Source organism: Sturnira hondurensis, unplaced genomic scaffold (genome assembly GCF_014824575.4).
Source record: "Sturnira hondurensis isolate 20B ecotype Veracruz unplaced genomic scaffold, ASM1482457v3 Scaffold0008782, whole genome shotgun sequence".
Lineage (NCBI taxonomy): Eukaryota > Metazoa > Chordata > Mammalia > Chiroptera > Phyllostomidae > Sturnira > Sturnira hondurensis.
The window spans coordinates 149,258-162,375 of NW_028081413.1; the positions used below are offsets into that span (position 1 = coordinate 149,258).

Genomic DNA, 13,118 nt, shown 5'->3' on the forward strand with positions numbered 1-13,118 from the left:
CTGTGCTACCCAACCAGGGCCTATGACAGCTTTCTTCATAGTAACCAAAGACTAGAAACAGCCCAAATGTTCATCAACAAACAAATAGATAAACAGATTGATTATCAATGTACTGTTCCTCAACAATAAAAAGGAGTGAACCAATAATAGATGTGGCAATATAGATAAATCTCTAAACACATGTTGAGCAAAAGAAGCCAGATGTATAATAATACACCTATATGATTTCATTTATATGACATTCTAGAACAAACAAAATTAACCTATAATGTGGTAGAATAAAGATGGCCCAAATTCTTTGTCACTATCCTCAGTGAAAGGTGAGTTTATTTCTCTATCCCCTTCAAAGTTGGGCTGGTGCTGTGACTGATATGACCTGCAGAATACAGCAGAGAAGATGATGCCCAGTTTGGGGTCTAGTCTTTAAAGGACTGAAAGCTTCCACTTTCTCCTTTTTGGAACCCATGTTTCAAGGAAGCCCAAATAGCTATGTGGAGGAAAAATTTAGGTCCCTGCATAGCAGTCCTTGCTGAGCTCCCAGCTGAGAGAGAGCTTGCTCCAATTTGCCAGCCATGTGAGTAAGTCATCCAGGGAGCAGATTCTCCGGCCTCAGCCGAGCTGTCCTCACTGATGCTACAGAGAGCAGAAACAAATCGATTTCATGTAACCCTGACCAAGTTGCTATCCCATGAGCAAATAAAGGTTTTTGTTATTTTTAGTCACTAAATTTGGGGATGGCTTTATATGTCAATAGACAGCCAAAACATATGGCCATACAAATCATATCAATAGTCTCTCTGGGGAAGAGGGAGAATCAATTGCAAAGGGTACAAGGGAATTTTCAGGACAAATGGAAATGTTCTTTGTGTTGACTGGGGTAGCAGTTACAAGAATTTATCAAAATTCTTTGAACTATAGACTTAAAATCTAAATATTATAAAGTATGCCCTGGCTGGTGTGGCTCAATGGAATGAGCACTAGACTAAGAAGCAAAGGGTCGCTAGTTCAATGCCCAGTCAGGGCACATGCCTGGGTTGTGGGCCAGGTCCTCAGTGGGGGGCACGTGAGAGGCAGCCGCATTGATCTTTTTCTGCTCTTCCGCCCTCCCTTCCCCCTCTCTAAAAATAAATAAATAAAATATTTTAAAAAGACAAAAATATATTAAATATTATAAAGTATGCAAAGTAGACCTAATGAAGTTGATTTAAAAATAATAATAATTTTGCTGGCTCTCTATTAACTGGCAAATGAAGATAAAATTCCTCACCTTGCTGGGAGACTCACATTCCTCACAATGTAGCCCCAGCCTGAATTCCCAGGATATTTCCTTCCTACCCTTTATACTAAATCTAAGTAAAATGATTTGCGGCTTCACGTGGGCCCAGGCTTCTTGAGGTTGTCTTCCTGGCTCGGCTTGTCACTCCTTCCCTTCTCAGGTCACTGCAGTCCTGGTCATCCTGTCATCCCGCGACGCCCACCTTTACCCACCCCTGTACCGAGACAGTCTTAGTCACCACCTTCTCTCGCCTGCAGAACACTGTGTGAATACTTTCATTATAACACTTGTCATATTTTGTTGTCAGGTTTTTTTTCAAGATTTTATTTCTCTATCTTTTGAGGGGAAGGGAAGGAGAGAGGGAGAGAAATACCAATGTATGGTTGCCTCTGGTGTGTCCTCTGCGGGGAATTGGCTTGCAACCCAGGCATGTGCCCTGACTGGGAATCGAACCTCAATCCTTTGGTTCATAGGCCCGCACTCAATCCACTGAGCTACACCAGCCAGGGCTTGTTGTCAGTTTTTATTTACCTGTTTCTTTCCTTCACTACATCCTGACTTTCTTTAGGGAAGATACAACTTCTGAATCATCTTTGTATCGCCATAATCGAAGTACCAGGCAAGTAATTAGATTGTACTCAGTAAGCGAATGATTGTAGTGCACCAGCCAGGCTCTCCCTTTGCTTTGTTTATCGCTTTACTGTTCTTCTCCAGCTCTCTGTGGTACAGGTGTCTCTGGAGTGCCCACCACTGCCTCCTCCACTATCTGCTTCAGCCTCTGTCTCTCCCTTTCCCAGGCCCTCCCCCTCTCCCTCTCCCTCATCTATTTGGCAGTTTCTAAAGTCTCAGCCAACAGCACACTCCGAGCCGCGCCCCCCTCCACCCAGCTGTGAGGTAGCTCAGTTGGTTAGAGCTTCATCTCCATTTACCAAAGTTGCAGGAGCAATCACAAGTCAGGGCACAACAAATCTGTCTCTCTCTCTCTCTTCCTCATTTCCTCTCTCTCTAAAATCAATTAAAAATAAAAATAAAGTCTCACCCAACAATATAGCTGTAACCATTTCTTCACTACAGATATCTCCCAAAGTAATCAATTATCAGCAAATGTTTACTGAACATTAAGGACATTGTACTAAGGGCTTGAATATAAGAACTTACAAAAGAATTCACAGGATGTGAGGATTTGAAGAGTACTGAGTATTGAAAACAAGAGAAAGAAAGGAATCAAACATGCGAATTGATTCCAAGCCTGTGGCCCTAGAGAACAAGGAAGCATCAAGAACATTTGAGATCTTGCTTCCTGGCATAAGTCATCAGTTTGGTTCGAATAAACATTTTTTTTAAATTCTCAAAAAAAAAAAGAAAGAGAGAATAAGTAAGCATCATCGAATGTGGAAGTATGAAGGAGGAATTAGTTTTGGGAGAAAAAAACCTAATTTTGTCTTAGCTATGGTGAGCATCATACTACTATATTAAAGTGAAACTGTCATAGATGGGGATGCAGCATTTTACACATGTACAAATGCCTCCCCCTTACAAATACACATATGTGTGTACATATGACACAAATTAAAGAATTCTGTAAGTGAATATAAAATTGAAGTTTATAATAAATGCCTCAGAGAGGTGTATATTCCTATGAAAGCATATACTAAGAGAAAAAAAAATTTTTCAGCATCCAAAATCTTTTTAATAACAAGGTAGGATCTGGGGTTAGTTTTTGTAGCCATGGCTGGCCCACCGGCTTCCCATGTTCAAACTTCTGCCCTTGGATCGCACGTAGGGTTTTGTGTGGCTGTGAGGGGTTCCTGGGGCCTTGCCAAAATGCTTGTACACCTCTCCACCCTTGGGAGGATCAGAAAGCAAGATGGTGCCACAGCCCCTGGTGGAGTCCAGGGCCAGCTGGTCGAAGCCCCCACCCTTGAGGATGCAGCTCCGGGTGCTGCTGCTCACACAAAGTGTATATACCTTCAGTTTGGGCACCTCCTGGACACAGACATCATCAGTTATAGTCTCTACAACCACAGCAGTTTGGCCCTCGCAGCCAAGAAGCTTCATCTTCTAGATGATCCTGGAAAGGAACAGAGGAGGCCGGTTGGTGCAACTCTTGAACAACCTCTTTGGCACCACTTGGTTGAAGATAGAGTTGGTTCTCCTGTCGAGAAACCTGTATAGCTTGACCAACAGCCTCGGATAGATGTCCTGGTTCTTAGGCCCCCTGCCACAAACCTTTGGGTCTTTGTCGTGGTGGATGTCAACTCCCATGATGGCCTAACAAGAGAAGTTGAGCTGCTCAAGGAAGTTGGCACTCATCACTGAAGGAAGGGCAGAAGTTGACTGCAGAGACAGAAGCATAGTGGATGGGAGGGCAAACTTTCTAGGCAAGGAGAACAGCATGTGGAAAAGTCTACAGCATAGAGACAGTAAGCAGATTAGTGTCTGCCTGGGGTTGGTGGAGGGTGAGAGAGAAAGGGCGGCCTGCTAATGGGTATAGAGTTTTGTTTTGTTTTTTCACGTATTTATTTTCAGAGAGAGGGGAGGGAAGGAAAAAGAAAGAGAGAAAAACATCGGGTGGTTGCCTCTTACATGCCCCCAAAGAGGAACCTAGCCCACAACACAGGCATGTGCCCTGACGAGGAGTCAAACCAGAGACTTTCTGATTCATAGGCTGGAGTTCAATCCACTGAGCCACACCAGCTAGAGTTTCTTTCTGAGATGATAAAAATGTTATGCAATGAGACGGTGGTGGTGGTTGCACAACTTTGTAAATATACTGTAATCCACTGAATTGTATACTTTAAAAGGGTAAATTTTCTAGCGATTGTATTATATCTCAATTTTTTAAATAGAAAAAAATTACCGTAAAGATGAAGATAAATGCCAGTCAAACAACACCAACAACAAAGAGCCTATGTCAGACAGGCCACAGTACCTTTAAGAAACTAGAAGACAGTCCCCATGACCAAAACATAGAGTGACAGCAAACGTGATGCGTGATGACACTGAAGAGGTGAGCGCAAGGCACGATGAGGGAGCTGTACTTAGAGAAATCATGGTTGGTAAGGCGCGAGACAAGAAGGAGATCAAAGGCAAGAGCACAGAGACAGTTCAGGAGGTTGCTGAGGAGTAGAAAGGAAGAAATGGAATCTGCAATGGCATTCGTCAAAGAAGCCACAGGGCAAGAGAAGACGCAGTCCAATAGATTTGTACACTGGCCGGGAGGAGAGGACCCTCAGAGCAGGTGATGGTCAGCACTACTGACCACTGCAAAGAGGGTTAGGAGGACAGAAATCAAGAAGAGTCTTTGAATTGGGAGATAAATGACCATAGGCAGAGCCACGTGAGAGTGGGGGCTGGGGAAAAGAGCCAGATGGCGGAGGAATAATGAGAGAATGAGTCATGAAGACGTGGAGGCACACAATATTTGGCAGTGAAAGAAGGAAGAAAACTGGGACAGTAGCTTAAAGAGAGTGGGGTCCAGTGGAAGCCCTTTTCAAAATAGGAGAGACCTGTGTATATGAGAATGAAAAAAGGAAGCCAGGAAAAAGGAACCATTTCAAAATGTGATGAGAAAATAATTCATGTAATAACTTCTCTTGAGGAGACAGGAGAGGATGGGATCAAGACACAGGTGGAAAGTGCAGAGTGAGAATAAGATAGCATTTTACTCTGAGGTAGCGAGACAGAGGCAGGAATGGATAGTGGCAGATATTATCTTTAGGTGAAGAGGAGTTTGGATAATGGGGTTTCTGTCATTAGCCTGTCTTCTACGTAAAATTAAGAGATAATAAATTTATAAAGCATTCACCACAATACTGGCCTAAACAACTTTTATATATTAATTCATTTAATCCAAGATAAGTACAGGCATAACTCATTTAACTGCACTTCATTGCACTTCACGGATGTTGCATTTTTTAGAAATCGAAGGTCAGACCCCTCACCAGCAGAAATACTACGACTCACTTCATCGGGGCAGCCTGGAGAGGGACCCCCTCTTCCAGAGCAGCAGTTCCATATTTTCATTCTTTCTTGTGAACCCCTGAACTGGAATATTCCACAATCGAGATCTGCGTAACTCCTCACTCAGTTTCGGTGATTCAACCCCTCCTTTCAAGTTCCTGGTCTCAACGTCTGCCCACTGGACAGGATTCTCCTAGTAAAGCTGAAGATGGCGGAGAATTATTCTGGCTCTCAGAGATGAGGCCTGAAGTCACCCATACACCTGGGCAGCTTTACTGAACCTTACAAAGTGTGTGTTTTATATTGGCATTAGAATTGGCATCTCAGTAGCTTCTATGTTTCTGGGTAGATTTTCTAATTTAAAGCGAATTAAAGAGGACCAGATAATTTCTTGCTGAGATTGTTCCTGTAGCCCTTACCACAGGTAACAAACCTGCTTTTTCAAAATGAAATTTGAATTTGCTAAAAACTTTTTATATGTTTCATAATTATTTACATCACCAAGGAAACAGAAAAATTCACAAGAAGCCAAACTGTCTCTATTCTCTTCTTCAAATGTCATCAGTAAGTTGGCAAAGATTCTTAGAGGAGTGAGAACAGAAAAGCAACAACACTAAAAAGCCAAGAACCTCTTTATATAGAAACACCAATCAAAAAATGTCACAACCCAATTTTTATTTCACAGAAAGGCACACTGGATCAGGATGGATTCCAGGCAAATGTACATCACGGATGTCACTTCCTCCAGCAATATGCATCAGTATTTTCACATTAAAACGCTGTGAAGAACACCCAACCTTTTAATAATAATTCTCGTAAGGTATGAACATTCATACAATTCAATACCCCAGTTCACAAGTGCATGCAGAACTGCGACGATGAGGTTTCACGACTCGAAGCATAAATACTGCCACAGCCTGACAACCAACTGGGAGTCAAAGTCGGATACAAAGATGTAGAGATCCATTGTTACTCGGATGTGAACAAGGAGCAAACACGGCACAGAATGGAACCGGGTTTAAGAATGTGTCACGTGAACCCGCCTACAGACAACACTGGGAACTGTTCCGCAAAGGGGAGGAGGCTGTCAGCACCTCTCCCTCGGTAGCACCATGTGCCACAGAAATCATTTTCATTTGGGAAGTGCATTTTGATATGCTGTCTCTCTTCCCTCCTATCCCTCCTATCCCTCCTATCCCTCCTCCCCACTCTGAGAAACAAACCTGATGCTCTGTAACCTCTGCATTTGCTGTTAGAGGAAGAAAATGGGGTGGGAGGTAGAGCTAGATTGATAAACCGTGGAGCTAAGCTGCCCCTGGCATCACCCAGGCAGGTCTGCTCTCTGACTCCTTCTGGTGGTTGTAGAGGCAAGACTCACTCCTTATAGTGAAGTGGAAAGAAAGCTAAAGTGTGGACAACAGAGAAACCTTCAGTGAAGGTCAGTTCAGAAGGGCTGATGAGTAAGCCTTGACCTATTTCTTCATTCTTTGTGGACAGACTCAAGAGGAGAGGCAATAGCAACATCTAACCCTTTACTGGGAAGGGACGCCTACGGTTTTTCTAACTGCACTGTGTGAGAGCTCGGGAAAGAGCAGCCGTGCCTGACACTCGAGCAGACTGAGTTTAGACTGTCAAAGTCATTATACTAACAGCTTATCACTGATATCCAGCCACAGTCCCGGGTGCTCTGCGTATGAGCAAGCAGTCTCTCATAACAGCAGAAGGCCATCTTTTAATCACTATTTCTAATCAGAGCTAGGTGTTACGCATCTATCTACATGCACAAGGAATCACATATTGAAGGTCACCGTGTGCCATCGGACCTTAACCCATCTGTACGTCTCTTTAAGAAAGTTCTATAGAGTCCCAAAGTTCCACCAAGCCTCTGTCCCTCCTAGCAGAACAAAAAGATACGTACAGATTCTAAAACATTCTCTGTTTCCCTCATTACTTTTGCTTCTGCCTCAGGCTAAAACCCTGTTCTTGAATTTTTACATCATATTTAACTCCCTCTTTGTCACTACCTAGCTATTTCTACCAGAGATCAGCTCTTCTTTTCTCTTAGTCACTTCTCCTGTTCCTCTCTCCGGCTGATTTAGTTAGCTCACTCTAACCACACAGAAGGCCCTCTTTGCTAGTCCACTATTTTTTTTTTTAATTTAACTTTTGTTCAAGTACAGTTTTCTTTCTTGTATTCCCAGCCCTGCACCCCCCCTAGTCCACTATTTCTATAGCATTTTCAAGGTCATCCCCCACACACGCACTCAGTATTTAGATGGGGTCCAGATGTCCTGAGCCCAAGTAGACTCATTCTAAATAGATATGCAGAGCCTGAATCCATAGCTCTTGGGGGGTCTGGCCCTAAAATAGCTGCTTAACTGCATGAAGGGAGAGCAAGGCCGTGAGTTGTGAATACGTGAGATGGACCCCTATGCGTAGAACAGAAAACACTGAGAATACATCTCCACCCTAATCCCACTGATCCAGCAGTTGTTTTCCAAGTTCCCTTAAACGTTTCCTCCTGCCTAGGAGATGGGGAAATTCTGAAAACATACTAATAGTACCCTCTCTGATCATCATACTGAGGGACAGAAAGCTTGTATGTTGAGGAAAGCAATTTATTTCATTGTAGATTACAGTCATCACAATTAACACTTGTGTTGCAGCTTACAATATGCACAGCACTTTTATAAATGAAAGCTGATTTGATCTTTGCAGCATTGTAGTGAAGAGGCCAAAGAAAGTGTTCTTATTTCCATTTAATGGATGCAGAAGATTCAGAAAGGTCTAATGACTTATCCAGAGTCAAGGAGGCCAAGAGAGAACACAAAGCAGAATAAAAGGAGGGGAAACAAGAGAAAGAAAGAGATAAACTGAATTATCTTCAGAGATAATGTTCGAATCTCAGTCACTAAGATACAGGGGACCTTCTGTCAATACAAGGGCAGGGGAGTAGGAGAAAGCCACTCAGCTCTGCTCGCCTCCCTGACTCTGAACTCAGGGGAAACCTGGGGGTTAGCCCACAGCTCTATCCAAAGAGGACTATGCAAATACTGGGCTTTATCGTCAATTCAGACAAGATGGGTGTGTTCAGGCTGGTATGGCTATAGATTTTCTAATCAGTTCAGACCTGAGCTGCCTTCCTTTCTTATGCATATTTGACAAGTCACTGTAAAAGGTTAACCAGGAACTCCAGTTAATACTGTGGTAAGGAGGACCCTGCCTTTCGGTAGTTCCCTCGCACCCTCACACTTCTGATTTTTCTCTGCTGCTGCTGTTCACCCTTTTCTCCTCCCTCAGCATCACTTACTACCTCTCTTTTTTGCATGAGTATTTCTCTCTCCAGTCCTCCTCCTGTTTTCCTCCTAAGGTCCTGGAGGAACCAAACAGCTCCACTGTAAGGACTCTGTGAAACACAGGAACAGGTTGTAGTTGACTGACCTGGCGAAGTGGAAGACATCACAGGAAACCACGCTGGTATCCCAGGGCTGGGCTGGAGTTTCCCCTCTGTGTTATTGGCAGCAGCTCTACGGAGTCAGATGGCCAGATGGTCCCAGAAAAAAAAAATCCCTGTTCCAAGGACATAAAGGCAGAGCGAATTTGATATTAAGCCCCTAGAAATGTTGAATCACTGTTTATGGTCTCCGCAATGGGGTTGAATCTGGGAATGCCGATAGCTGGAATGTGACCTAAAACTACAGGGAATGCAGTGCGGCCCATCCGAGGGCCATTAAACCCTGGACACAGTCACACGCCCTGGGGTAGTGCGGAGGAGGAACGGAGTGCTGGGGCTGGACACTGGGAGAGACACAGGCTCCTCCTCAGAGCCGGGAAGAGGACAGCACAGAAACTTTTCCCCCAAAAGGCAATGGTTGGGGGGAGGGGGGACTCCTCAACCCCCCAGGACTTCAGGAAGGGGCGGCGCTGGACCAAACACACCATCCACATGTCTCTACTCCTGCGTGGCGCCAAAATGCTGTCCCGGGTCCAGTGTCACAGAGGTGAGCACATGCATACATCTCCTCCTTGTGGAGGAAGATGCTCCTTCCCGTGTTGAGAGCTGATTATATTCTGATTCAACATTTGTTTTAAAATATTAGCCCTGGCTGGTGTGGCTCAGTGGATTGAGTGCTGGCCTGTGAACCAAAGGGTTTCCAAATCCATTCCCAGTCAGGGCACATGCCTGGGTTGCTGGCCAGGTCCCCAGTAGGGGGGGTGTGGGAGGCAACCACACACTGATGTTTCTCTCTCTCTTTCAACCTCCCTGCCCCTCTCTAAAAATAAATAAAATATATATTTTAAATAAAATATTATAAAGGGGCCCTGACTGGTGTGGCTCAGTAGGTTGGGCATCGTCCCACAAACCGAAGGGTCACTGGTTTGAGTCTAGGTCAGGGCACAAGCCTGGGCTGTGGGCCAGGTCTCTCTGGTTGGGAGCATGTAAGAAACAACCAAAGATGTTTCTCTCCCTCCCCTCCCCTCTCTAAAAATAAATAAACTTTATAAAATATTTTTAATAGAACTTTACTTTTATTTTTTTAAGATTTTATTTATTTAGAGAGAGGGGAACAGAGGGAGAAGGAGAGAGAGAAACATCAATGTGTAGTTGCTTCTCGTGTGCCCCCTACTGGGGACCTGGCCTGCAACCCAGAAATGTGCCCTGACCAGGGATGGAACCAGGGACCCTTCAGTTCGCAGGTCAGCACCCACTCCATTGAGCCACTGCAGCCAGGGCTAAAATCTTTTTTAAAAATATTATAAAAGATAGCACTGTGATCTATAGAGTTCACATTCCCCTTCCTCATCCCAATCTGAGCAATGCTTGCAGCTAAGAAAAGGCGTTGTAGAAGCAAATGGGCAGGACCAGGGGTCATGAGCCAGACACGAGGCACTGAGCTAGACTTGGGCTGGGGCAAGTGAGCTGCCAGAGCAGCTAAAAGGAAGAGAATCTCTTCTTCCTTTAGTTGATTAGATCATTGTCCCAAATACACCAAGGTTGCAGGTTGATGCCCAGTCAGGGCACAAACAAGAATCAACCAATAGCCCTGACTGGCTCGTGTAGCTCAGTTGGTTGGGTCCTGAAAAGAGAAGGGTCACTGGTTCAATTCCTGGTCAGGGCACATGCCAACCCTGAGTTGTGGGTTCGGTCCCAGGTCAGAGCGCAACCATTTGATGTTTCTCTCTCACATTGATGTTTCTCTTCCTCTTTTTCTCCCTCCTTAAAAATAAATAAATAAAATCTTTTTTAAAAAAATCAACCAATGAATGCATGAATAAGTGGAAAACAAATTAATGTTTCTCTCTCCCCATTTCTCTCTCTAAAATTAATCAATAAATTTAAAAAGTAATCTAAAAAACAAACAGGTAAAAGAGTGTTCTCACCCACCAACTGATAACCAGATTAGAAGTATCTGGGACCCCTGAAGGCCAACACGGCCAGGGCCTGGCCAAAATGGCAACCGTCCAACAGCAGGGACTTCTAGAGAAAATAAGCTGCATAGTCATAAGAGCTAGAACAAGCTCTAAATAAGAATGAGATCTTTTTAAATTCAGAATTCCCTTTGTGTGTATGCGTATATATATATATGTGTGTGTGTGTGTGTGTGTGTGTGTGTGTGTATACTCCTTCTTACTGCTCATATAGCATTTGCTTTATTTTTTTTAAAGATTTTATTTATTCACTTTTAGAGAGAGGGGAAAAGAAGGAGAGAAATATCAACATGTGGTTGCTTCTCATGTGCCCCATACTGCGGACCTGGCCTGCAACCCAGGCATATGCCCCAACTGGGAATCGAACTGGCAACCCTTTGGTTCACACCCCATGCTCAATCCACTGAGCTACACCAGCCAGGGCTAGCATTTGCTTTAAAAGAATGATTCTCTAGGGTGTGTAAGGTGGGGAAAAGGCATAGCAGATCCCTTGGGTAGGCAAGAGAGAAGGGGAGAGTGAGCATTTATAGTTTGTAAGATTACCCCACTGACCCTGGTATGTTCCTCCCTTGCCTCTTCTAAAACTGCTGCTCTAGAAGTCACGCAGCCCTAGCCGGGTGGTCCCATTGGTTAGAGTGTTGCCTTGATATGCCAAGGCCACGGGTTTGATCCCCTGATAGGGCACATACAAGAAGCAACCAATGAATGTGTAAGTGGAACAACAAATCGATTATTTTTTTCTCTTTCTCTCTCTCTAGATCAATAAGTATTTTTTTTAAGTTGCCCAGAGAGGAGAAGAAAGAAGGGCTGCTGCTTTGTGGGGGGTTAGTGTGCCTGGTGTTGTTCCACAGAGAGTGAGAGCAAAGGGAATACGATTTAAATCATTACCATATTGATACAGAGAGATCCGATCACTGAGGAGAAGTAGGGAGGGGCCACGGGAGGAGTTTGACAAGACAATGAATTGTAAACAGTATAGGACAGATTGGCTGAGAAGGTGAATGCCTCCAGAGGTCATGGAAATAAAAAGAGGGCTGACGTTTTGACTCTTGGGCTCCCTGGTTCCTGGACTCGCTCTCTCTGGCTCTCACTTCTTCCTCAAAAATGCCTGGATGATTGTTTTGCGGCTGCCTGCGTTTCCCAAGGGACAGTATTTTGGATGGGAAGGAACTCCGGGTGCAGGCTAGGATCAGGCTGGCCTGGCAGAGGGTGGCAGGGTTATTCTTCTTCTGGTGTTCGAGAGGGGACCACCTCTGATGCAGAAGGCTGCCATTCTTCCAAAATTGTGTGGCTCTTGTATGTGTGTTGTTTTAGTTTGTAAACTAACCCTATAGAAATAAGATAATTAAAAACTAATGGGGGGAAAAATGCTAGGAGAACACAGCTGTTAGAGCTTAGCCTTAATTAATAGGCCTAAATGACTAATTCTTGTGGAAACTTGTTATTCCAAAATTGTGAAGCTTTTGAATAAAGACTCTTTTCCTTTATCACCAAACCTTTGCCTCTGGAATTTTCCCCAGAGGGTGGCAGTGGGCAGCAGGACCCCAACTGCTGCTTGGTAACAACATCAATGGTGCCTTCGATCTAGAATTATCCCAAAACTTTGTCTTAATCCACTCAGGCTAGAATATTTTAGACTAGGTGGCTTTTAAACAATATAAATTTCTCACAGTTTTGGAAGCTGGGAGTCCACAATCAGGGCTCCAGCAGATTTCATATCCAGTGAGGGCTCACTGTCTAGCTCAGAAAGCCATCTCCTCACTGTGTCTTCTCAGAATGGAAGGAGGGGGAGGGGCAAGCAGCAGCTGCAGGGAGATGCTGACTGGAGCTGTCAAAGTCTTTCCAGGTTGCTCCCATATTAGTTACCCACCCCATGGCTACAACCAGCCACAGCCATTGGAAACATGTTGTGGACTGTCTTTTTTTTTTTTTAAATCTTCATTCAAGGATTTAGAGAGGATTGGTGTTAAAGAGAAGAAGAAATGGAGGGGGAGAGAAACATCGTGAGAGAGAAACATCAATCGGGTGCCTCTGGCAGATGTTTCATGCAGCAGCATTTTCACTGATACGTCCCCTAGAACAAGGGACACAAAGGAAAGAATAAACAAATGGGACCTCATCAAAATAAAAAGCTTCTGCACAGCTAAAGAAAACAGTATTATAATGAAAAGAGAACCAACTGTATGGGAAAACATATTTGCCAATGATACCTCGGACAAGGGTTTAATCTCCAAAATATACAAAGAACTTACANTAGAGAGGATTGGTGTTAAAGAGAAGAAGAAAGGGAGGGGGAGAGAAACATCGTGAGAGAGAAACATCAATCAGGTGCCTCCGGCAGATGTTTCACGCAGCAGCATTTTCACTGATACGTCCCCTAGAACAAGGGACACAAAGGAAAGAATAAACAAATGGGACCTCATCAAAATAAAAAGCTTCTGCACAGCTA

General features: G+C 44.1%; 1 protein-coding gene and 1 non-coding gene across 2 annotated transcripts; both read right to left on the bottom strand.

The window, feature by feature from the left end:
- Nucleotides 1-2,949: 2,949 nt before the first annotated feature.
- On the bottom strand, nucleotides 2,950-3,541 carry LOC118993538 (60S ribosomal protein L18-like). The gene is given in 1 exon segment (XM_037056002.1): nucleotides 2,950-3,541. A coding segment is annotated over 1 exon segment (552 nt). The 3' UTR covers nucleotides 2,950-2,989.
- An 8,909-nt stretch (nucleotides 3,542-12,450) lies between these two features.
- Nucleotides 12,451-12,579, bottom strand: LOC118993656 (small nucleolar RNA SNORA44). The gene has a single exon (XR_005067911.1). It is a non-coding gene; the product is annotated as a small nucleolar RNA SNORA44 (small nucleolar RNA).
- Between the last annotated feature and the right edge of the window lie 539 nt (nucleotides 12,580-13,118).